This window comes from Leptopilina boulardi, unplaced genomic scaffold (assembly GCF_019393585.1).
Source record: "Leptopilina boulardi isolate dan_hultmark-lab unplaced genomic scaffold, ZJU_Lbou_2.1 LbouV2_60, whole genome shotgun sequence".
NCBI lineage: Eukaryota > Metazoa > Arthropoda > Insecta > Hymenoptera > Figitidae > Leptopilina > Leptopilina boulardi.
In genome coordinates, this window is record NW_026138006.1 from 1,133,669 (window position 1) to 1,157,033 (window position 23,365).

Genomic DNA, 23,365 nt, shown 5'->3' on the forward strand with positions numbered 1-23,365 from the left:
ATAGTACATCAGAAAATTTCAGAATCTCAATTGTCTTCTATGGCACCTAATTATTCAGGGCTAGTCGAAGTAGACAATCTTAGTTATTTAAGTGGTAAGGATGCTAAATTGAGACGTTATATAAATTTGATCATAAGTGAATCAGAAGTTCAGGCTTTAGTAGACACAGGTTCGTGCAAAACTTATTTAGGCTCTGTAGGTGAGCGCATTATAAAACCGAATACTTATGAACTGATCAATAAATCTAGTAGTGTGATGTTGGCTAATAGTAGCATTGAGCCTATCATGGGGGAAAGTATTCTACCAATCACGTTCGCTGGGATAACTTATGAGTTAAATGTTGGGATTGTTCCTAAATCACCAGAATCATGTAAAGTAGGTATGGATTTCTTAAGAACATACGGAATAATAATTGATAATAAGGAACAGAAGTTGTGGGCAGCTAATGAACCAATTATTCGGATATATTTTAGCCAAAATGCATCGGAAATAGAAAATTTATGCGCCGGATTAATAGTACTGACCGATCATGAAAGACAGAAACTTGATTCACTTTTAAAACGGTTAATATCTTTGGTTACAGATAAATTACCCGCATATAATCTGGTAGAACATGATATCAATACGGGGGATAGTCCTCCAATACGTCAAAAAAATTTATTATGTCACCTAAAGTATGAGAAGAGTTCATTAAGTTAGTTAAGGAACTGATTCGTTTAGGGGTATTAGAACCTCTTAAAAAAGTGACTGGTGAAATGCAGTAGTAATGGCTCGTAAGCGGGACGGTACTTAATGTCTTGTATTGATTTTAGAAGAGTTAACGGTGTGACGGTAGAAGACTCATACGCGTTACCCTTTATGTCAGAAATCCTAGATAAACTTAATTCGTCAAGGTATGTTTTCAAATTAGATTTAAAACTCGGTTATCATCAAATACCCTTAAGCCAAGAAAGTAAAGCCAAAACAACATTCTTCGTACCTGGTTTGGGACTGATGCAGTATACTCGAATGCCATTCGGATTATGTGGGGCACCAGCCACCTTTCAGCGTTTAATAGACCGAATTATTACACCGGAAATGATTCCTTTCGTTTTTGCTTACTTATACGACCTGATAATCACTACCGAGACCTTTGAGGAACACCTCGTATGGATTGAAAAGGTAATAGATCGTTTGAGTAAAGCAGGTCTTACATTAAACCCAGATAAATGTAGTTCTTGCGTACCAGAAGCCAATTGTTTAGGTTTTGTAGTAAAACATAAAGGTTTATTAGTTGATGATGATAAGGTTCGTCCTATATTAGACTTTCCAATACCGAAAAACTTAAGCCAGCTTCGCCGGTTCATTGGTGTTACTTCATGGTATCGAAGGTTCATAAAAGATTATGCGCAGCTTTGTGAACCATTAACGCGCTTAACTATAAAGAAGCACCCTATTAAATGGACCGATGAACAAGGAAACGCGTTTAAAATATTAAAAATGGTGTTAGCTTCACCCCCTATAATGAGTTATCCAGAATTTAGCCTCCCGTTCTGCATCCAAACAGATGCCAATAACTGTGGTATTGGAGCCGTAGTGACTCAAACACAAAATGTCTGAGAGCTAGTAATTGCTTATGACAGCCGTATTATCTCAGATGCGGAACGTAATTATTCCACAACTGAGAAAGAATGTTTGTCGGTTATTTGGGTCATCAAAAAATTCCGATTCTATCTGGAAGGTTATCACTTTATAGTGATAACCGACCACAGTAATCTAAGATGTTTGAATAACCTTAGAAATCCTACCGGAAGATTAGCCCGGTGGTCGTTGGAATTACTTGAGTACGTTTTTGAAATTATTCATAGAAAAAAGTCAATGCATGATATACACTACCGTCCGAAATTGTGCGAACTCTGCTTTTTCAACAACTATAAAACTGTTCAAATCTTCAAAAATATTAAAACTAAAATTTTTTCCTCTTTATTTTATTAAAGCTAATAAAATTCTGAAAGAAATGACACCTTGACAAAGAGAATATGTTAATTTTTCAATTAGATATCTAAGAAAAACCCAATTTTCAATGTTTTTACTATTTTTTTTATTTCTCTGGCAAAAATTAATATTTTTAAACGTTCTTAGGCTCATTGAAATCGTATTTTGTTATGCAATTCAAATTATATAAAACAATTCATGTACACATTCTTCCCTAGCGTATGCAAACCGTGAAAGTTGGCTTATAAAATGTCAAAAAATTGTGATTAATATTTATATGACAAAAAATGATCAGTAAAATGTATAAATCATAAATTTACTTACATAAATCAGAGAAGTTTAGAATGATATATTTACTTCATTTTTAAACATTATATTTTATTGTAGAATTAAATTTAAATTTTTTGACATTTTATGAGCCAACTTTCACGGTTTGCATACGCTAGGGAAGAATGTGTACATGAATTGTTTTATATAATTTGAATTGCATAACAAAATACAATTTCAATGAGCCTAAGAACGTTTAAAAATATTAATTTTTGCCAGAGAAATAAAAAAAATAGTAAAAACATTGAAAATTGGGTTTTTCTTAGATATATAATTGAAAAATTAACATATTCTCTTCGTCAAGGTGTAATTTCTTTCAGAATTTTATTAGTTTTAATAAAATAAAGAGGAAAAAATTTTGGTTTTAATATTTTTGAAGATTTGAACAGTTTTATAGTTGTTGAAAAAGCAGAGTTCGCACAATTTCGGACGGTAGTGTACCAAATGCGTTATCTCGCATGTTTAAACATTCGGATGAAAATAAAATAGCTGCGATTGAACCTGTAGTAGATCATTGGTATAATAGGCGAATCCAAGTAGTCCAAAAGGAACCCCAGAAATCTTATGGTTGGAAGGTGGAAAATGACAGACTATACCGTCATCGCGGCAATCCGTTATTTGAAGACCTTGTAGATGACCTAAATGCCTGGAAGTTGGTTGTCTCGAAAGAAAACCAACAGCTGATAATCCAAAAGGCTCACGAGAATACTCAGGCCGGTCATTTAGGCGGTCAAAAGACTTATGATCGAAGTGTTACTCGGTATTTTTGGCCAAGAATGCTCAAAGATGTTGAGTCATTCGTACGAAAGTGAATTATCTGTTAAATGAATAAACCGAAACAATCCAAACCGCGGGGTACAATGGGTCAAAGAATAGTTCCGGAACCTTGGAGTGTAGTGGCCACGGACATAATGGTTCCGTTTCCCAAAAGTTCCCGAGGGTTCAAATATTTAATTATTTTTCAGGACTTGTTCACGAAGTGGATAGTGTTAGCACCTCTCCGAGCAGCTAACGCTGCCACTGTTATTAATTCATTTCGCGAACTTGTAATCAATCGCTGTAGTACTCCCTAAGTTTTACATTCGGATAGTGGTACCGAATATCGTAATAACGCAAATAAAAGTTTGACCACGGCATATTCGATTCATAATTCATTCACCCCGTTATATCACCCACAGGCGAATCCAGTTAAGATGACCAATAGGGTCCTCAAAACAATGATCCGTTTCTTTATAAATGATAATCACCGGGATTAGGACATCTTTGTGGGCGACTTCCGTTTTGCATATGATACTGCATTGCATAGTACAAATCGGGTGACAACGGCATTTTTAAATCTCGGGCGAGAACCGGTTCTATTAAGATCATGGCATCGTATTAGAGAAGAGGAAAATGAATTACCGCCCGCGAATGTGCCCGAATGGATGACTTGTATGACCAGATTATCGGATCTGCAAGAGAAAATATGTCAAAATCAGGATCAGGCATTCGTTCGGCAAGCTAAGTATTATAATCGCGGACATCGTAAACTTCATTTTGAAATAGGCGATTTGGTTAAGAAACCATTACATGTATTATCTCGAAGACAAGATAGGTTCGCAAGGAAATTGGCTCCACCGTTTCATGGCCCTTTTATGATCAGTAAGGTCATATCACCTTACGTATACGAACTGTCATCGAAGGAAGGCCGCTTAGCCGGAAGATACCATGCGTCGCACCTTCAACCTTATTTTGCGCTTGAAGAAGAAGTAGAATCTTTGAACTCCGATGCAAAATATGATTAAAATCGGGAATTATTAAAGATAAATTGGTCAGTCCCGGAACCTGAGTTGGAGAGTGAAAACGAAGACGGTAGAATATCATCAGAGGACTTAGAACTCCCTCAACGAAAGAAACTTCGTAATCTTTCGTATTTGTATTAATTCGTAATACTTCACTTCCGATCAAAGAACAGTCTTGGAATTCAATTCAGAATGAATTTGTCAGATCAGTAATTTAGTTGTTAGTAATTTCGGTCAATTTCATTTTTAAGCTTGTTATTAGGATAGATGTGAGACACATCGGAATAGTTCATGGTCAGTTTTCAGAAAGTTATTCTGTTAAATAAAGATTTAATTAATCTGTAGCAAAATTATTATCCCATCACAATTTTGACCCTGAATTATGTAAATTAAACTGGTTCCTGGATAGAATTCGGAAAGGATTCTGTAAATAATTTCATAAACAAATCTGTATTAATCTTTAACTAATTGTAAGTGAGCGTTATTTATCTTGAATTAGCCGTTAATTATCTTAAAACAATAAAAATTGAGATGAATGAGTCGTATTTGACCTGATTTAGTTTTATGATCTAATTTCCTACGGCTGTTGGAAAGATACTGTCTGGACCCAGTAGATCCCGTGGTCCATGACCTCTAGAATTAATGAGTTATATAAATGAGAAAAATTCGAATAATTAAAAAATTGTAGATTCGATCCTTTCTGGAAGCTGGTTAGAATAGACTTGGACCATGAATAAATAAGTGAATAATAAATTCGAATCGTCCCTAATTCGAAAATTTTTCTTGACAGTCAGCCGATTACTTCGCATACGAGAAGATGAAAAGGCCAGCGAAGTTGGGATGTGGGTGGCAGCTAGGTTTCTAACGACACGGGAGAGACTTCCCTCAGAGGCGTCCTCCTTTGATGCTGAAGATTTTGATCACTTTATCCAAATCATTTCAAACGCTCCAACCGTACGGTTGATAACGGAGGAGGAGCAGTACCTCCCAAGACCCGAAAGTCCCTCGGGCGAAGAACAGCCTTCTCAGGCGGGGCCAAGCGCTCCTTCCACCAAAAATGAGAGCCTTAATCCACGTACACGCGAATGGTGTATGGAGCAGATGAGGCAGCAAATTGCCTCAAAAGCCCAAACCCCCGAGTATTGGGGTAAAACGAAGGCCAGGCAAGGACGTCGTGGTCTGTTTTTGCAGAAAAACAACACATACCACTCTTGCCCTAAGCATTTAGAGAAATAAATAAATTGTTATATTTAATTTAAATCTTTTCTTTCTTTTTTTGTTTAGTTCTAAACCCTTGTGACGAAGGAGATATTGCCCTCACTATTAAATTGGCGACTATTACTTGTATTCCTTACCGACTGACATTCCTAAGCTATACCACCTTTCCTTTAATTAAATGTTTAATTCTTGAAAATTCTTATTTGTTTAGTTAAATTCAGAGATATCATAGACACAGAATATTTAGTTGGTTCAGCCAATTTACTTATACTTCCAGAAATAAATTTAAATTAGAAATCGTATTCAAAACTTCAAACTTAATAGAATTTAGTTTTCAATAAAATTGGAAGAATTTTATCCTTGAACAACTTAGTTCTTTGGAAATATTGATTAATTAGTAATAACAAGGATTATAAACCTTGAAAAGGTTCGATCTGGCGAGAGGTGATTTCCGCAGTCGGGACTGACCTACTCGACAGATCGAACACTTAATCGAATAAAATATAATTTCTTATATTAATTGTTTCCAAAACTTCTCTTTTTAAAACAATCATCCGGTCCGAATGAATCCTCAACTTCGCACAAAAATCCAATCGACGTCTTCACAAATGAGGAAAATTAATGAAGACAACGAGGGAAGTGCTTCCTGGTATATAATATAATATATAATATTAAAGTTTTAGCTTAGGAAAGATTCGGGTAGCCTGGGACACTTAAGCTTTTTTGTGAATAAATTCTATAAATGGTTTGAAAATATTAATTTAATTAGTTTATAGCAAAGACAATGTATCTATTAAACTATAAACATAATTTAATCGTAAAATAAATAAAATCAGTGCATTATATTTTCATATAATAATTTTTGTTGATAATTGAAATTTTTTTTTAATTACATAAAATAGACGTGTTTACTACATTAAATCTTATTATTAAATGAATTTCGAAATATTTAAAAGAATTATTTTGACTAGTTTTCAAAAGTCCTATTGATAAATAATTATCAAGTTGTGCTGGATAATAATTTGATGAAAAAAGCGTGACATGACATTCGAGTTTTTAGCGAGCTGGCTAGTAAAGTAACTAGACAAATTCAAGCACGACTGGCCAGTTATTTTATTATAGCTAGGACAAATTTCTACTAGGGTGTGTAAAGTGATTTACTTTACGCATTGAAATATTACTTTACGCACCGAAATTTTTCTCACATAATATAAGGATTGTTTTAGACCATACCAAACCACAAAATTAAAGAAAGAACTTTACTTTTAATTTATACACTACTGCTTAATGATATTTTTCCTGATCTTCGATTGATTTATTGAATTCTATACAATCGAAATTATTCTAATAAAGAGTTGGAATTCTTCATAATAGGTACTTAACTTTAGAGGTGGGTGTTGCAAAAAATGTTGTATGATATACGTGCGTAATTCTGATTATACTCGTGTGATTTGCATCACTCGGCTTCGCCTCGTGCTGCAAACGTCACACTCGTATAATCACTCACTTTAAGCACTTGTATCATAAATAACTATATTGGAGGTTTTTTAAATTGGAGATGAGGCAAATGAATTACATTCAAAAGTTTTATTTTATTTAGAATCTTTGGAAACAGCATAGAATAGGTCTGAACTTAAAAATCTAAATACAAAATTGAATATCACTTTGTCATATACTTAATCAGTTCCAGTATTACGAAAAGAAGCACCATTTTTGCTTCAACTTTGAGCACTAAATTGAAAACCGAATAGTATCGATAGAAAAGAATGGTAGTATTGTGAACTTAGTTATTTAAAATTTTCGCGATTCAAATACGAAAAATTAATTTTCGAAACAATATTTTATAAAATTCCCTGACATTTCCAGGTTTTCCCGGCTTTCCCTGACTGAGAAAAAATTCCCTGACAATTCCAGGTTTTCCAGTGCCTTAGCAACCCTGCACTTGTTTACTCAGCTGTCAAAATAATGGGTGCGGATATTTTGAATAGGGAACACCACTACGCTCTCTGGTAGAGTTGCGATTTACCTTACTAGCTGGCATCGATAAAATTATCGACTAGTAATATATATTGATTATCGACAAATAGAAAATATATTAATTACTGTTAAATAAAAATCAAATAACATTATGTGAGTAAAGTAAAAATTAGTAATTATATTAAAATTAATAGAAAAATAATATTCAAGTAAAAAGCAGACATTATAGTATGTATGTATGTCTGTAGACAAAATTTGGTCAAACGATATTTCGAACAAATTTTAATAAATCGACTTCAAATTTGGTATACACTTTAAGTGTACCAAAATCCCGCTTGAGTTCGTTGGCCAGATGATTTTGTCAAAATACAACAAAATTATTCAAATTTTAAGTATTTAAAAATTTCAAAAATTCGCATTTTCTAAAAAAAATTTTTTTCAATTTTTTTACGAAAAATAAAAGTAAAAATAAACACTTTTTTCTTTTAACAATTTTTTCATAGCGATTAAAACAAAAAAGTTACACCTCTTTTTTAAAAAAAGACAAAATGGATAAAAATGGGTAAAATGCAGGGCAAAATTACTTTATTTTGAGAAAATATGAGCAACTTTGTATTATCTTTGTTTAAACAACAAGGAACTGGGAACAAGTGTTTTGTAAAATTTATTTAAAATTTTATGAATTAAAGTTTCTTTTGATCCAGTGCTCTTTTGGATTTGATTTACTTTGATGTGGTTTTACATAAAATAATATTTTTATGACTCTTTTAATTTTTGTAATAGTCTAATTTTGGCTATTTATGATCATAATCTAAAACTTTGGTGTTCGTTTCTGCTTGAATTTCTAAGAAGCAGAATTGTTTCTATTCAGTGAAGTTTATTTAAAGAAGAGAAAACATTCTGAATTAATATGTCTACAAGTGATGCAAAAAAGTGCACCAAGTGTGGAAAAGAAATTGCACGTGTATCTCCTAAGTTTTGTCCAGGTTGTCATTCTCCTTTTCATCCTGGATGCGTTATTCAGATGAGAATTTTATTGGATCGGTCCTTTGTGAAATGCTGTAAACCAAGATCTTTATCTCCTTCTTCAGCATTATCAACTCAAATGGATACTGTGTTAAAGTCTATTAATGATTTGAAATTTGATATGTCTGATAGTTTTAAAGAATCAATTCCAAGCTGGATGATGCTTTGTCAAGATTGAGCATCACTTAAGGTAGAGTCAATACTGTGTCTGAACGTATGAAGAGTGGTTCAGGAAATCTTGTAGGGGAATAATAACACTAACTTAAATACTAATAGATGCATAAATGAAATTAATGAGCGCAATAAACGTAAATCTAGCCTGATTTTGTTTGGCCTCCCTGAGGACAAATCCAATAATAACACATCACTATCTGCTGATAAAAATACCAATCTTTGTTACGTTACAAATGCTCTTAATAAGTTTATTTCGCAAAGTAAATTAGAAAATATAAGTGAACATAGAATTGGTACAACTGCACAGGTTCAAAATCCAAAAACACGACCGGTGAAAATCATTTATGCGAAGGAGGAGAAGGCACAAGTGATCTTACAAACATTTGTAGCTGTTAAAAGGGGAAACAAACATTCGCAGGAACTAAAAGATCTGTGGATGACAAACGACAAGACGAAATTACAAAAGCAGGAAATAAAAAGGGTAAAGGAACAGCTGGCTTTGCGTCTCCAGGGAGGAGAGGAGAACTTGGTTATTATATTCAGGAGAGGGACTCCTACTATAGTCAAGAAACCTCCTATGAAGCAACGTACAACTACACCGTACTACACCGTGGGGGAGGTGTTTTGATGACAGTTAAATGTCATATGAAAAGTGCTCGTATTATTACTCCTTTTTATTTAGTTGAGCATTTATTTTTCAAGTTTAGCCTTAGTAATTATATTTTTATTTTAGAATATTTTTATATTCCACCTAACTCGGTGATTAGTCCTTACACTGAATTTAGTAATATTCTTGAGTTTATCAATAATAAGTTTGCTAATGCTGCAATATGTATTCTCTGTGATTTTAATTTACCTTTTATAATATGGAACTCTGATTATGCCAATAATTTATCTTGTGCCCTGAATCATAGTATGGAAAATCAACAACTGTTAATTGCATCTGAGATTATTGATGTAATCCCTCACAACAAAAGGATATCCTGAGGATATCCTAAACTAATGTAGGATATCCTTAAAACGTCCATAGGATATCCTAGGATATCACAGGCACACAAAAAATAAAAAGCTGTTTGGCCGAGACACTACACTAGTCTATTTCCATGTATTTTTTCACGATGAATCCGAATCCGAAGTCAGAATTATCAGATTGGCTTTTATTTTTGAGATAAACTCAAAAAACTGCTCAGAAAGAAAAATAAAATCAGAAATTAAAAAAATTTTTGAATGTCACTGCGATAGTGTAATTCCATGTATTTTTTGTCGCTGAATCTGAATCCAAATAGACTAGTGTAGTGTCTCGGCCAAACAGCTTTTTATTTTTTGTGTGCCTGTGTATTCAGAACATCCAAACATTTAAAAAAATTAAATGCTACAATTGTGAATCAGCATTTAATATTATAAAAGAAAAACTAATTTAAAAAATGTAAATTAAAAAAAAAATAAATTTATTTGGTGTCTCTGATTATAGTTTATTTTATATAATTCTAATTAAATTATTTTTGAAATATAAAACATAAACAATAATAATTATTTATTTATAAAACTGTTAAAAAATAATTCGATTTGTTACTTTCATTGTTTATAACATGAAAATCAGACATTTTTTAAATTTGAGAAAAGACTGTATTTTTATGTGTGCTTTTTGAAAATGTACATAAAAAGTAATAATTATTTATTACAAAAATTGTTTAAATAATTCGAGTTTCAGCCTTTACATTATACAACATTGAAATATATGAACATAAAAAGCAATAATTTATTATTGTTTAAAAGATTGCTGTAAAATATTTTAATTTTTACTTCTATTTTTTACATCACTGAGATTGACAATTTGAAATATTACGAAAAAACTGCTATTTTATAAGTGTTGTTTAAAAAAAGTACATAAAAACAATGATTATTTATTTTAAAAAAATGTTAAAATATTGAAATCTTCAAATTCCAAAATTGCCAAAAAAATTCATTTTTATAGGAGCTTTATAAAAATTACATAAACAACAAAAATTATTTACTTTAAAAATTAAAAAATAATTTGAATTTTAACCTCTTTTTTTTACAACATTGAAACCAGTAATTTGTAAAATTAGGAAAAACTCCATTTTTATATGTGTTTTTTTTCTATAAGTACATAAACAACAATTTATTTGTAAAAATTGTTGTAAAATAATTTCATTTTTTAATTTTTCTTATAACATGGAAATCAGCTATTTGAAAAATTAAAAAAAAATGAATTTTTATATGTGATTTTTGAAAAAAGTACATATATTAACAATAATTACACAGCAACACAAAAAAAAGTGTCGTGCGCGGCAGACCAGACTAGTCATTTCCTATGTATTTTGGTATTTTGACGCGCTGAACACGAATCCGAAGTCCGTTTTGCTCCATCACGTCAGGATTTTTTTCTAACCTCCAAAAACCTGTCGGATTTTGAGAGGTAGGCTATGTTTTTTAAAATTGATGGATTTACTTCAAACTTGGTATCTAGGAGTTTTTTGGGTCGCTGATTACGAATCTGAAGTTAGATTTTCAAAACTAGAAATGGAAATTCTTATATACATAAGTAAGGTATTCACGTCTTTTTATGGTAGCGCACTCTTTTGTCCTCAAAGGATCTGTGTAATGGTTTTCTTTTCAAATTGGTGCCTCCAGGTACAATATCCCTTTTCAGCATCCAACAGTAGTCTGCCATCATATTTACATCTCATCTTCCTTGATAACGACGCTCAAATTCTTTCAGATCTTGTTGGAATCGTTCTCCTTTTTCTTTACTGTAATCTCCCAAATTTTGAGGGAATTGATCCCGATGCGAGTCTAAGTAATGCAACTTTATGCTCATTAAGCATCCTAACTTACCAAAGTTTTTAATCATATCACTAACTATTTGCTCCCAATTTTCACTCTTGTGATTACCCAGAAAATTTTCGACAACTGCTTTGAAACTAAGCCATGCGGCTTTCTCCTTTTTATTCATCTTGGTGATAAATTGCTCATCTTTTAACAATTTGCGAATACGTGGTCCGTCGAAAACCTCTTCTTTTAGTTTCGCATCAGAGATTTCTGGAAACTTTTGTTCCAGGTATTTGAAACAGTTTCCTTTTTTATCTAAGGCTTTGACAAACTGTTTAATTGCTCCTAGTTTCGTGTGTAAGGGCGGAATTATCACCTTTGAAGGGTCGATATCGTCCGCCATATTGGAGCCGCCATTTTGAATTTTGACAATCTAACTTCAAATTCGTCATCAGCGACCCAAAAAACCCCTAGATACCAAGTTTGAAGTAAATCCATCAATTTTAAAAAAAATAGCCTACCTCTCAAAATCCGACAGGTTTTTGGAGGTTAGAAAAAAATCCTGACGTGATGGAGCAAAACGGACTTCGGATTCGTGTTCAGCGCGTCAAAATACATAGGAAATGACTAGTCTGGTCTGCCGCGCACGACACTTTTTTTTGTGGGGCTGTGTTATTTATTTAAAAAGTTAAAAAAAAATTTTGTAACTTTTATTTTTTATACCATGAAGATCAGAAATTTTAAAAATTCTGAAGAATCTGCGTTTTCTGTGCTTTTTCATAAAAGTTAATAAACAACAACAATTTATTGCTTAAAATATTGTTGTAAATTAATTTGATTTTTAACCTATTTTTTAAAATAATTGAGATAAGCAAATTAAAAAATTAGAAAAAACAGCATTTTTATGTTTTTTTTTTAAAAAGTACATAAATAACAACAATTTACTGTTTAAAAAATTGTAAAATAATTTGATTTTTAACCCTTTTTTACAACATTGAGATCACCGTATTTTGCAAAATTAGGAAAAAACTACATTTTTATATTTGCTGTGTGAAAATATTTACTATGTATATATTTATTATTTATTGAGAGGCTGAGGAGGTTGGCCCTAAATGATGAAAAAAAGAAATTTAATTGGTTTTCTCAGATTCGTTATTTTTTCGAAGTTTGTGACCTGGTGGACATGTGGAGGAATTTAAATAGGGACTCTATGACGGCTGACGAAGGGATGATTCTCCAAAAGTATGAAGCATATTTAAAAAATAATGATTTTCATAGTAAGATTCATTCGAAAAGTCTTTTAGTTTATTCACAACTTGCATTACAAGAAGGAACCCAGCAATACCTACTCATGCGACTACCCCTATTTTTAAAGAGAGTTTTTGCTCAGGTTCGGCTTTTAAATGTACACGTTTGCAGAGTTTTTTTGGGAAAAAGAAATTATGTTTTTCGTTCGAACGAAACATGTTCTTTTTGTAAATTTGAGGATGAGAGCCTGTACCATATTTTAGTGAATTGTCCAGCTTGCAAACATATTTGTGAAAGATATTTCCCACATGTTTGTAATATGAATGATTTGTCAAGTGGTTGGATCGCGGTAATGTCATCGAGTTATCGTTCCACGATTAAAGATTTCGTTTACATGATTCTGCAAATCCTTAATGATCGTCTTGACTCTGAGTCTGTTATTTGATCACCTTTTTGTTTTACTGTTAAAAACGAAACTCTTCTTGTATTTACTTTATGTAATAAAACAAGCAAATAAATAATAATAATATTTATTATTTATTCTTATTTATAAATAATTTAAAATAATTATTCATAAATAATTTTAGTTATTATTTATTATAAAATCAATTTAAATATTTAATGAATTAGATAAGAACTTTACAATTCTTATCCTGGTCTTTCCAAAGAAACGCCTATATAGGCAATTCGCGTATTTTCCTTACTTGTCACATGCAACTCAAACATTGTTGAAAAAACGTTTTAAACGCAAAATTATTATTTTCTCACACATAACAGACAAAGTCTATGTTATTATGAACATTTTCCAAAAGGTTTTTTTAAAAAATATTCATAATTGTGCTTCTCACACACCTGAAAAGTTTGCGTGTTAAGCGCCATGATTCCTGACGTCACGAAGGTTCAAATGCTCTTAATTTTTGTCAGAATTGGCATCTGAGTCACAATTTTGTCTTAAAATTTTCTAATATCCTCGAAGCTTATAAAGAAAATTTTAGTTTATTTGTCCCACATTTTCTGACAATTTATTCAAAGGTTTAGTAGAACCTATTGTCATTTTTTTTTCTTACAATTACTAATATTTTACCTAAATGTTCATTAGCGGATGATTGTTAGTGGTTTATTTTGATCCTATTGGGGTTGATAGTAACTGGAAAGTATTCTTGAAAATTTGTAATGTTCTCGGAGTTTGTAAAAAAAAATTAGTTTCTTTGTTTCACCGTTACTGACAGTTTATTAAAATGTTTAGTGGGAGATGATCGTTAAGGGTTGATTTTTGTCCTTTTCGGGTTGATAGTAATTGAAATATATTCAACGAGATTTCTAGTATTTATGGAATTTACTAAAACTTTTAGTCTTAGAATAACTGCCAAGTTGTCGAAATAAAGTTTAGTGACTCTCCGCGTCTCAACCTTCATACACCACTGTTATATTTTGATGACATGAAATTTTTTATTGGTGTCAAGATATGTTGGAAATTCCATTGGAATGTTAAAATAGAACAAAACTGATATGTAAATATAATGTTCACTTTTTTCTATCACTATAAAATATACACTTTATTCACTGGACGAAAATGATTTAAAACACTTTTATCTTAAACATTTTTGTTGTTCTCTGGTTCTTACACATATAACACGAGTTACAGCTTTTGTCATATATAAATAGTTTGCCACTAACGAAAAAAAATAACAAAAGGCAATTTGGTATTATTAGTTATATAGAAAATAATATCTGACTGTCTCGACCTGCATACATCTCCCCTAGTATTTATAACCGAACTAAAACAAAAAATTATTGACTATAAACTTGTAGTCGGAGTCATATCAAATTTTTGAAAAACACGACTTTTGGAAAAACGCGATTAAATTTAAATAATTGAATAAAACATGATGAGAGAAACTTATGACTTGGTCACTTGTGACAACTTAGAAAAAGCATGGGATAATAAAATAATTTACTGAAAATAATGGTAACGCTACCACCCAATTCAGAAGCTCATGGAAGAATCGAACACCCGATCATATTGGCGCGTCAATTACTCATCAACGAAAAGGATTCCTCTCGTAACTGAGAAGATGAAGCGTTTCGCGTACATAACCTGCGTTATGTTCTCAATAAAGAGACGATCAAAGGATTAGAAAAATGGACGCGTGTTAAGCAGCTAGTCATATCGAGTACTCGAAAATTACGAGTACTTGAATGAATTCGAGCACTCCAGTAAATTCGAGAATTCGAAATTTTCGAGAATTACTAAATTAATTAATAGATAAATGAATGACTACATATTTGAAATTACAAACTCTTGAAAAAATAGTAAATAGCTTACAAACAATCGAATTTTCAAATTCAATTTACACAAAAACTATTTTTGAATACTGGATTATTTTAAGTACTCGAAATTTTTGAGTACTCGAATTCACTCGAGTGATCGAAGTTACTCGAGTACTCGAATCATTCGGGTACTCAAAAACTTTCCAGTACTCGAAAATTTCCGAGTTTTTTATACAGCTCGACTCGAACTCGACTGGAGCTCGAATTAATAATACTCGGCTCGACTCGAAAAAAGAAAAGCTTGAAAAATCTCCATCGATTATCGAGCTTTTTGCACACAACTAGAATTGAACCGTTCCATACACGTTGACTATAGTCTATAGTCTTTTGATTCATTTTTGTTTTATTGATTTTCTAACGAGCCCTATATGAACTATTTCTGCTAAACGGGTGTCAAATTAATAATAAAAATTATTTAAATAATTAATAGATAACATTTGAAGAAATGAAGATAAATAGTCAATTTTTTTTTATTTGGAAGGTCATCTAATTCTGTGTTAAATAAAACCAGTGTAAATAATATTTTTAACAAATTTAAATTATTAACAGATGGTTATTGAAAATCGATCTCTCAGCACCTTACGACACAAGTTGGTGGAGACTGTCTACCTACTCGGCATGGTATTTTTCAGTTTTTTTCTAAATAACATTTTATAATTAATTTTTTGCTTCCTCGTGGAGGAAGCTTTGTAGTTCTTTCGTTTATAAAACTTTTCAAAGTGGCGGAAACAAAATATATGAGATCCTGATCAATTGTCCGGATGTATGTGTGTGTGTGTGCGTGGATCCCTTTTTTGTTTAGAAGATAACTTTAACAGGTTTTAATGAATTTAGATAAAATTTGGTAGGCTCATTTATCATATTGATATCTCAAATCTGACAAAAAGATTTTGAAAAATACCCAAAAAAAAATTTTATCTTTTTTTTCCAAAAATTGTTTTTTAATTGAAAAAATTTTTAAATAGAAAAATTTAAGGTTATATATAATAAAATCGTATTCCTTACGTCAAGACGAATCGATCGATATATGGGCATATCTCTAGAACTTTTAAACTTTGAGATATTAGAAAAATTAATTTTTTTTTCAGGGCACATTCGTGAAACAAATTTTATTGTCTTCAGTATTGATCAAATACTATAAAAAAATTTGCGTAACTCATTTTTACACATTGTTACGCATCACAGTGGGCCTTATTGCAAAAAACCTGCCAATATGGCGGACGACTTTAAAAAATTGATCGAATTTGTCTGAAATTTGTTTCTCGGGGTTTTTTTGGGTCGCTACCACCTTTAAAATGATTTAATGCTACAGTTTCGAAAATTTTATGATCTATTGCTTATTAAGTCATAAGTAAATGTAATTTATAACAATTTTTGAATTTTTTAAAAAATTTTGTTTGCAATTTTGGATCCACCATTTTGAATTTTAAAAAATTAAGTTCAGATTCGTAATCAGCGACCCCATAAACCCCCGAGTAACAAAAATTAGGCCAATGGGATCAATTTTGTAAAAAGTCATCCGCCATATTGAATCCGCCATTATGAATTTTGTAAAACTAAGTTCAGATTCGTAGTCAGCGACGCAAAAAACCCCAGAGTAACAAATTTCAGTCCAATTGGATCAATTTTTTTAAAAGTCATCAGCCATATTGGATCCGACATTTTGAATTTTGAAAAACAAAGTTCAGATTCATAATCAGCGACCCCAAAAACCCCCGAGTAACAAATTTGAGGCCAATGGGATCACTTTTTTAAAAAGTCGTCCGCCATATTGGATTCGCCATTTTGAATTTTGGAAAATTTAAAATTCAGATTAGTAGTCGCAGCGACCCCAAAAACCTTCGAGTGAGAAATATCAGCCAGATTTAAACACATCTATTAGTTAATACTTACTTTTCTTCACAAACTATGCGTCGTACAGTTTAGGTTTATATTCATTATTAATTATACAGTTTTAATGAAGTGTGCAAAGGTTAACTATTTTTCCGTATACTTTTATAATGCATGAGAAGAGATTACAATGAGTTGGGAGCATTTAGAAGCAAAATTCAACGTGTGCTTTTCAAATATGTGGTTTTTTGATTTAAGTTACGTTTTAAAATTTAATGTTTGAAGTCATTGCATTCTTTGTGTAAAGGAGGCACACATTCCTGTATGGGTTCAAATTACTTCTTATTAGGTAGATAATATAATCCCGTTGTGCCGTTACTCAAAAACCTTCGTTAAAAAAGTTATATCAGTTTAACTGCTAACTTGTAGAAATTTTGAAAAAGTTGTCTCGCAAGTTTGAAGCTACATAGTTTTTATTCAATTTGAGGCACATCATTGTTTTATGGATTTTTTAGTTCTTTACACTCCCACCTACTTCTATTGCAAGCCACAAGACACAATGTTTCGTTAAAAAAGTTACTGTCTATAAACTAAAAAGAACAGTCAATATCACACACTAGAAACTGTCGATTTCACCACTTTAACTTACGTTCGTCATTTCCTACATAATTAAAAAAATTATATAACGCATGATACATTTAAAAAGCCCTATAATTGGTCAAATTATGGTATTGAAAAATTATTACAAAAATTCTTAAGGTATCATAATGAGCGACAACATAAAGTTTAAAAGTTCTAGAGATATGCCCATATGCTTTATTTCAATTTAATAAACTTTACTACTTGTTAGGTTACCGTTCACGCAGTGAACCGAAACGGAACTCTTTTGGTGTCACTCATGTCCATCCACAAAATCATGTCTCCCTATCTAAAACGTAGCCATTTCAACCGATTGAGCTCAAACTTGGCCTACAAACGTATTTTCGCGAGTAGATTTAACGAAAATTATAGCGAATCCGATTGGAATTGAATTGTATATAGTTATATTCCAGAAACTCGAAATTTCGGAAAAAACGTGTCCCCCCCCCTTTACTTTTACAGTTCCTTTTTATCTTAACTTTAACAATTTTTTAGCCAACTATCACAAACTTTGTACATATTTTGTATATATTTACAAGAAAATTGAAATAAAATTATAGGAAAATTATTTTTTTTAAATATATATTATACATTTTATAATCGTGAACGGAACCCTAGGTAAGAGGGTGTAACTTGCACATGACCTATTTTTTGTACAATATTTAAAAAACGTGTATTTACACGAGTTTACCCCCTTAACTATACATTTGGTAGCATCTGAAGTGAAAAACTTATGTATACTATAGAGATTCATACATCTAATTATAGATTAGTAATGTAGAATCATATTCTACAGATAGAAAACTAATTTTTAACTACTTTTTAACATATTATAAAAAAATGTAAATTATAAATTTTTAGAACCCGTCTTTATAAGGTGTTTCTTTTAATATCCACGTGTCTTTATATTTGATGTTCGATGTTCAATATTTTTGAGATTTTGAAATAACAAATTGTACCTGAAAAGGATGCATAATGCATCGAAACGTTGTACATTAATTTTTCAATAAACAGCAAATATAATAACCGTTTTATAGGCCTCGTAGAAATTTTTTTAATCAATGTTAATTTAAAACGGAGTAAAATAATAATCAATAACAAATCTATTTTAAATGTTGGAACTTGAATACCAATATCTATTTTAGAAGATTTTTTAGATGCTTTCGTAGTAGTGAACTTATTTTTTTTAATTCATATTTAAAATATTAAAGAAAAATTCAACAAATTTCATATATAATAGGTATTATTTTTTGTTATTAGAATAGAAAAGAATACATTTCAAAAGTACTCTGTTTCTGACGACGTTAAATTTTAAAATATCATAACTCCCATAATTTTTATCAAATAAAAAATACGTATTTTCTAAGTTTTTATAAATTTTTTTGAAAAACATATTCAAGTCAAAAAAAAACTTTAATGAAAATCTGACGTGGAATGCCCCATGTATAAATTGTTATAATTAATAAATCCTAAATCTGGAGTTAAAGCTACTATTTTTTGGGAAGTATGTAGAACGGCTATAACAATTTTTTCATGGACAAATAGATCTAACTTAGATGAGACGCGAATTTTACACTATTGTATCTTATTTGATCAGTTAAGAACAAGTTAAAAAATAATTTATCACTTTGTTTACATGAGTAGAAAAAACACATTTTTATTTTTTTATGAATTTTTGGTCTAGAATGCGGCGTCAGTCTTACTGCTCAAGTTTCAACAGCAGCAATGTTGGAGGAGAACCTCTTATCGTTGTAGAAGAAAGCTTACTTGGCGAAGAGGAATCAGAGCTACAGAGAAATGATGTAACTTCTGGATGTTTAGATCCTGATTCACCATCTCTAAATCCTTATCTCTTATCACCTTGGCGTGATAGTCGAAAACACTCCTTGCCAACTCCACAATGTACTTCAGGAATTACTGCGTCTCAAGTAAGATATTGTTGAAATAGATTTAATAGACAAATTAGAAAATGAGTCATTTTACTTATTTTAAGTAGGAAATAAATGAATCATTCATAGAACTAAGGTAAGAAAGAAGGAAGGACCTGTATATAAATTACTTGAATCCTTTAACACGCAAACAAATCAAATAAATAGTAATTTGTATCAAATAAATATGAATAATTTAAACTAATAAATATTGCTTTAAATCAATTGTGATGAAGTAATTCGTCACAATACAATTTTCGACTGGGGTTGAGATTCGCGCGTTTAGGAGTCCGGTACGTGGCGCCATCACGGCGGCGACTATTGAAACGGGACGAGGAAGAAGGCTATCGAAAGATCCAATCAATATGGCGAGAGAGAGTTCGTGCATTGCAGTTTGTTAAGGGAGAGATTTTGTGCTTTTCCCGGTTTGCCAATTTCATAAAAAAATTGGCTGGCGTTTGACATTTTTCACGTTGGGACATTCTTTTTGTAACATTAAAAAGGGATATTTAATTGACAATTCTTAATTAAATTAATTATTTCGTTATAAAAATTGGCGCCCAACGTGGGGCCTCGTTAGGAAACTTGGAGACACGACAAAATTTTGTGACATTCTCGACTTGATATTTTCGACAGAAAATATTTTGTTGCTTGTTTTATTTTTTATGTATTGAATTTTTTTATGTTCCTTTTGTGAAATTATAATTTGCGACATGGTTGAAGAGTTTTAATAGTCAGGTGTAAAGTTTCCAAAGATTAATTTCTTAAACATTTATCGACCGATTTTGATGAATCGATTTTTCTCGGGATAGGTGAATTTTTCTGGAATTTTGTGCGTGGTTACATTTTGAAAAAATTATTTATTATTGTTAATTGTTTCCCACTAGGCCGGCGTATTAATTATATACCATGTGACTTGTCGCGTATGCGTAGCGTGTTAAGTGATGTCTCGGTGTTTGAATTTGAAACTCATGCTTCTCGACTTAGGAGAAGATAGAAATTTCAAACACTTGTGACTTGCGCAGTAGGGAATCTTGCGACTTGGAAAATTTTCAATGAACGGAGAATTTAAAAATTTTAAATGAAGCGAGTAAAATAAAATTGAGAGTCGATTAGTGTGACTTGTTGAAAAATTGTTAAGTTAACAAAAATTAATCCAGGGCCGTATTATTATCGCGACGGTCATCTTATAAAAAGAAAAAAAATTTTATAAGTGGAAATTTTTGTAGGGAAAATTTCTTTTACGACAAGTCAAGTAATTGTTTAATTTCCTTTTGCTTACCAGGGCCATGTAAACGGACCGACGGGCCCTATGAAAAATTAATTTATATTTTACGTGAGAATTTTTAAAGGAGAAAAATTCTCATAATGACGACCCGATTATAAAATTAAATTTTACGAGTGACCAGTGCCGTGACTAATAGAGAGCGGGCCCCAAAAATTATTTTTTTTACCAAATTTAATTTTTGCGATAGATTAATCTTTACGACAATTTATTTTGCGAAAAGCAAGTGGTGTTAATTTAATTGTCAGGGCCGTACCTATAAAGACTGGCACCCTTATTTCGAGCGTTCCAGATAATAAGTGAATATTTTAGTCAATAAAATTTTCCCTTTCGACTAGTCGAGCAAGTGTATAAAATTTATTGACCAGGGCCGTATTAACAGACCGACGGGCCCTTCAAAAACTAATTTACATTTTTTCGTGAAAATTTTTAAGGGAGAAAAATTTTCTTTGTGGCGACTCGATTATTAAACGGAATTTCATTTTATTTTTATTTTTGCTACGATTTAAATTTTTTTTGTGTTTTTCGACAATTAAATTTCTCAATCATTCAAGATGGCAGAGCCTATTGAACTAATGCATTTCTGCAAAGAAACGATGCGTCACTTGTTCACAATCCAACAGGCGAAAGAATTATGGCAAGTGATTATAGGGGTGCCGGTAGGACAAGTGGTAACGAGGCTGTTGACTAATCAATTATGTATTAGTGGCCCGTTACAGGTTTTACGAAAATGACTTTTTCGGGCAGAATTAAAACTCACGCTTCCCCCAGAAACTGACATACCCTTTTGCGACGATTACGATAAAGGGAATTCAGTTAAAATTTTTCAGTTTGATGCATTCACGGAATAAGAATTGTTGCCCAACGTAAATCTTGAAAGGGGAAGTGAGTTTTATTCCAGTAGATCAACAAAGTCAAAGAGCCATGAGAAAAAAGGAGGGACATAAATCATCGCACAGCAGGCTAAGTCCGACCACCGATGACTTTCCATCCCCTCCACCGCCCCTTCCACAATCACCAGTCAGCGGTTCATTCTATGAATTCCGCGCCAACGACCACTGTGAATTCTGCCCCGTCAATGAGGGTTTCAGCGACAATGTCGCCTGGTGTAATAAGCCTGCAACAATCTATAGCCAGATTTACTTTAAGTCCAGAATTACAACAGCTAATCCGTATTAATAACCATTTAATGGGTGCTAGTATGGGTCAGAATGTGGGGGTTAATATAAATTTTCACCGGCCAACTCAAAACCCAGTAGAATTTGCGACAGGGGAAGGGGATGAAATAACTTCGGTTAATCAGGATCAATGAAGAGGAGAGAGTCCCAACATCATCCCTCACCCTACCCCCCACGACATCAACAATGAGAATTAAGTAAATGGCCGACCTTTCACTCTCGTCGGCGTCACTTTTACGCGCTTTCATTTTTGTGGTGAGTCCCAGTGAAAGTAATTAATAGACATTCTATTTGTCGATAATCAAAATATCACTAGTCGATAATTATTATTATCGATGCCGCTGGTAAGGTAGATCGCAACCCTACCAGAAAGCGTAGTGGTGTCCTCTATTCAAAATGGCCGCCCTCATTATTTTGACAGCTGAGTAAACAAGTGCGTTTTCGTCTTCCTGGTGCTCTTGAATTTTCGGGAATCTCATCCGAATATATACCAGGAAGCACTTTCCTCGTTGTCTTAATTGATTTTCCTCATGTGTAAAGACTTCAATTGGATTTTTGTGCGAAGTAGAGGATTAATTCCGACCGGATAATTGTTGTTTAAAAAGAGAAGTTTTGGAAACAATTAATATAAGAGAATTATATTTTATTTTGGTTCAGTGTACGATCTGACGAGTGAGCAGGTTTTTATGATTCAAATTATTAAATTATTATTGATTAAATATGTTGATTTTAATGAATTTTTATATTTTAATATAATTAATTATTTTTAAATGTTTTCAGGGTTTAAATGATTTCCATTATGGAAATCATAATAGATTTTTTGCAAAATTAAACAAATATTGTAACGAGCATAAAATGCTTCGTCACACTCCCCCCTGCTAAGACTCGGCCTAAGGTTTCGAGTAGGTCAGTCCCAACTCACAGTGGGGCCAAAAACACGTCCGTGGACAAATTAACTTAGAGCCTACAAATTTCAACCGATTTTGACGTTCTTTGAATTGACTTAAAGGTAATAAAATTCCACACAGCGCTGTCGTTTTTGTTTTTTTAAAAAAAAATTTTTTCTATTGTTTATTTATTGTTAAAGTTGAAAAATTTTTTTTTTCTTCTCTAAAAACTACATAAGTTTTTCAAAAAGGACGGTATTACATCAACAAAGCCTAAAATTGTTAAAGCAATGATTTGAGAACATTTTCTGAGATTTAAATAATTGTTTAAAAATTTTTTTTAATTGTTATTAACAAATTAGCGGACTAAAGACGATTTAATTGTTTTTTTTACTTTTAGCAATTGAAATGCATGTAATCTTTTGTATTTAAGGGCCAAAAGTAATTAACATTGAAAATAATTATTATAAACTAATTATTGTTATTTTTTAAACAATTTTTATAAACAATTTTCTTTATCTTAGTTCTTTATAACTAAATTATTTAAATATTGTGTTCAGTCTACTATATTATTACTCAAGATGAACAAATATTGCTAAATTTTGACAATTTTCAACTTAGCTTTGTTTAAACAACTCTTAATTAACAAATACACAATGACGTTGTTTTTAGTTGTTTCAAATTCGTTTTTTTTCAAGACTCCTTCCCACGTGAAAAAGTTCCCGGAAGACTCCCGGGAATCTCCCGGGAATTTCTCAGAAAAAATTCC

The 23,365-nt window shown here is 31.7% G+C and overlaps 1 protein-coding gene across 1 annotated transcript in view; it reads left to right on the forward strand.

Moving 5' to 3' along the window:
* The window catches only part of LOC127290356 (uncharacterized), a 289,039-nt gene that overhangs the window by 51,455 nt on the left and 214,219 nt on the right, over positions 1-23,365 (forward strand). Inside the window, exon 2 of the mRNA XM_051318861.1 lies at positions 19,003-19,246. Within this exon, the coding sequence (XP_051174818.1) occupies positions 19,004-19,246 (243 nt within the window). The 5' untranslated portion in view covers position 19,003. The remainder of the gene's footprint in view (positions 1-19,002; positions 19,247-23,365) is intronic.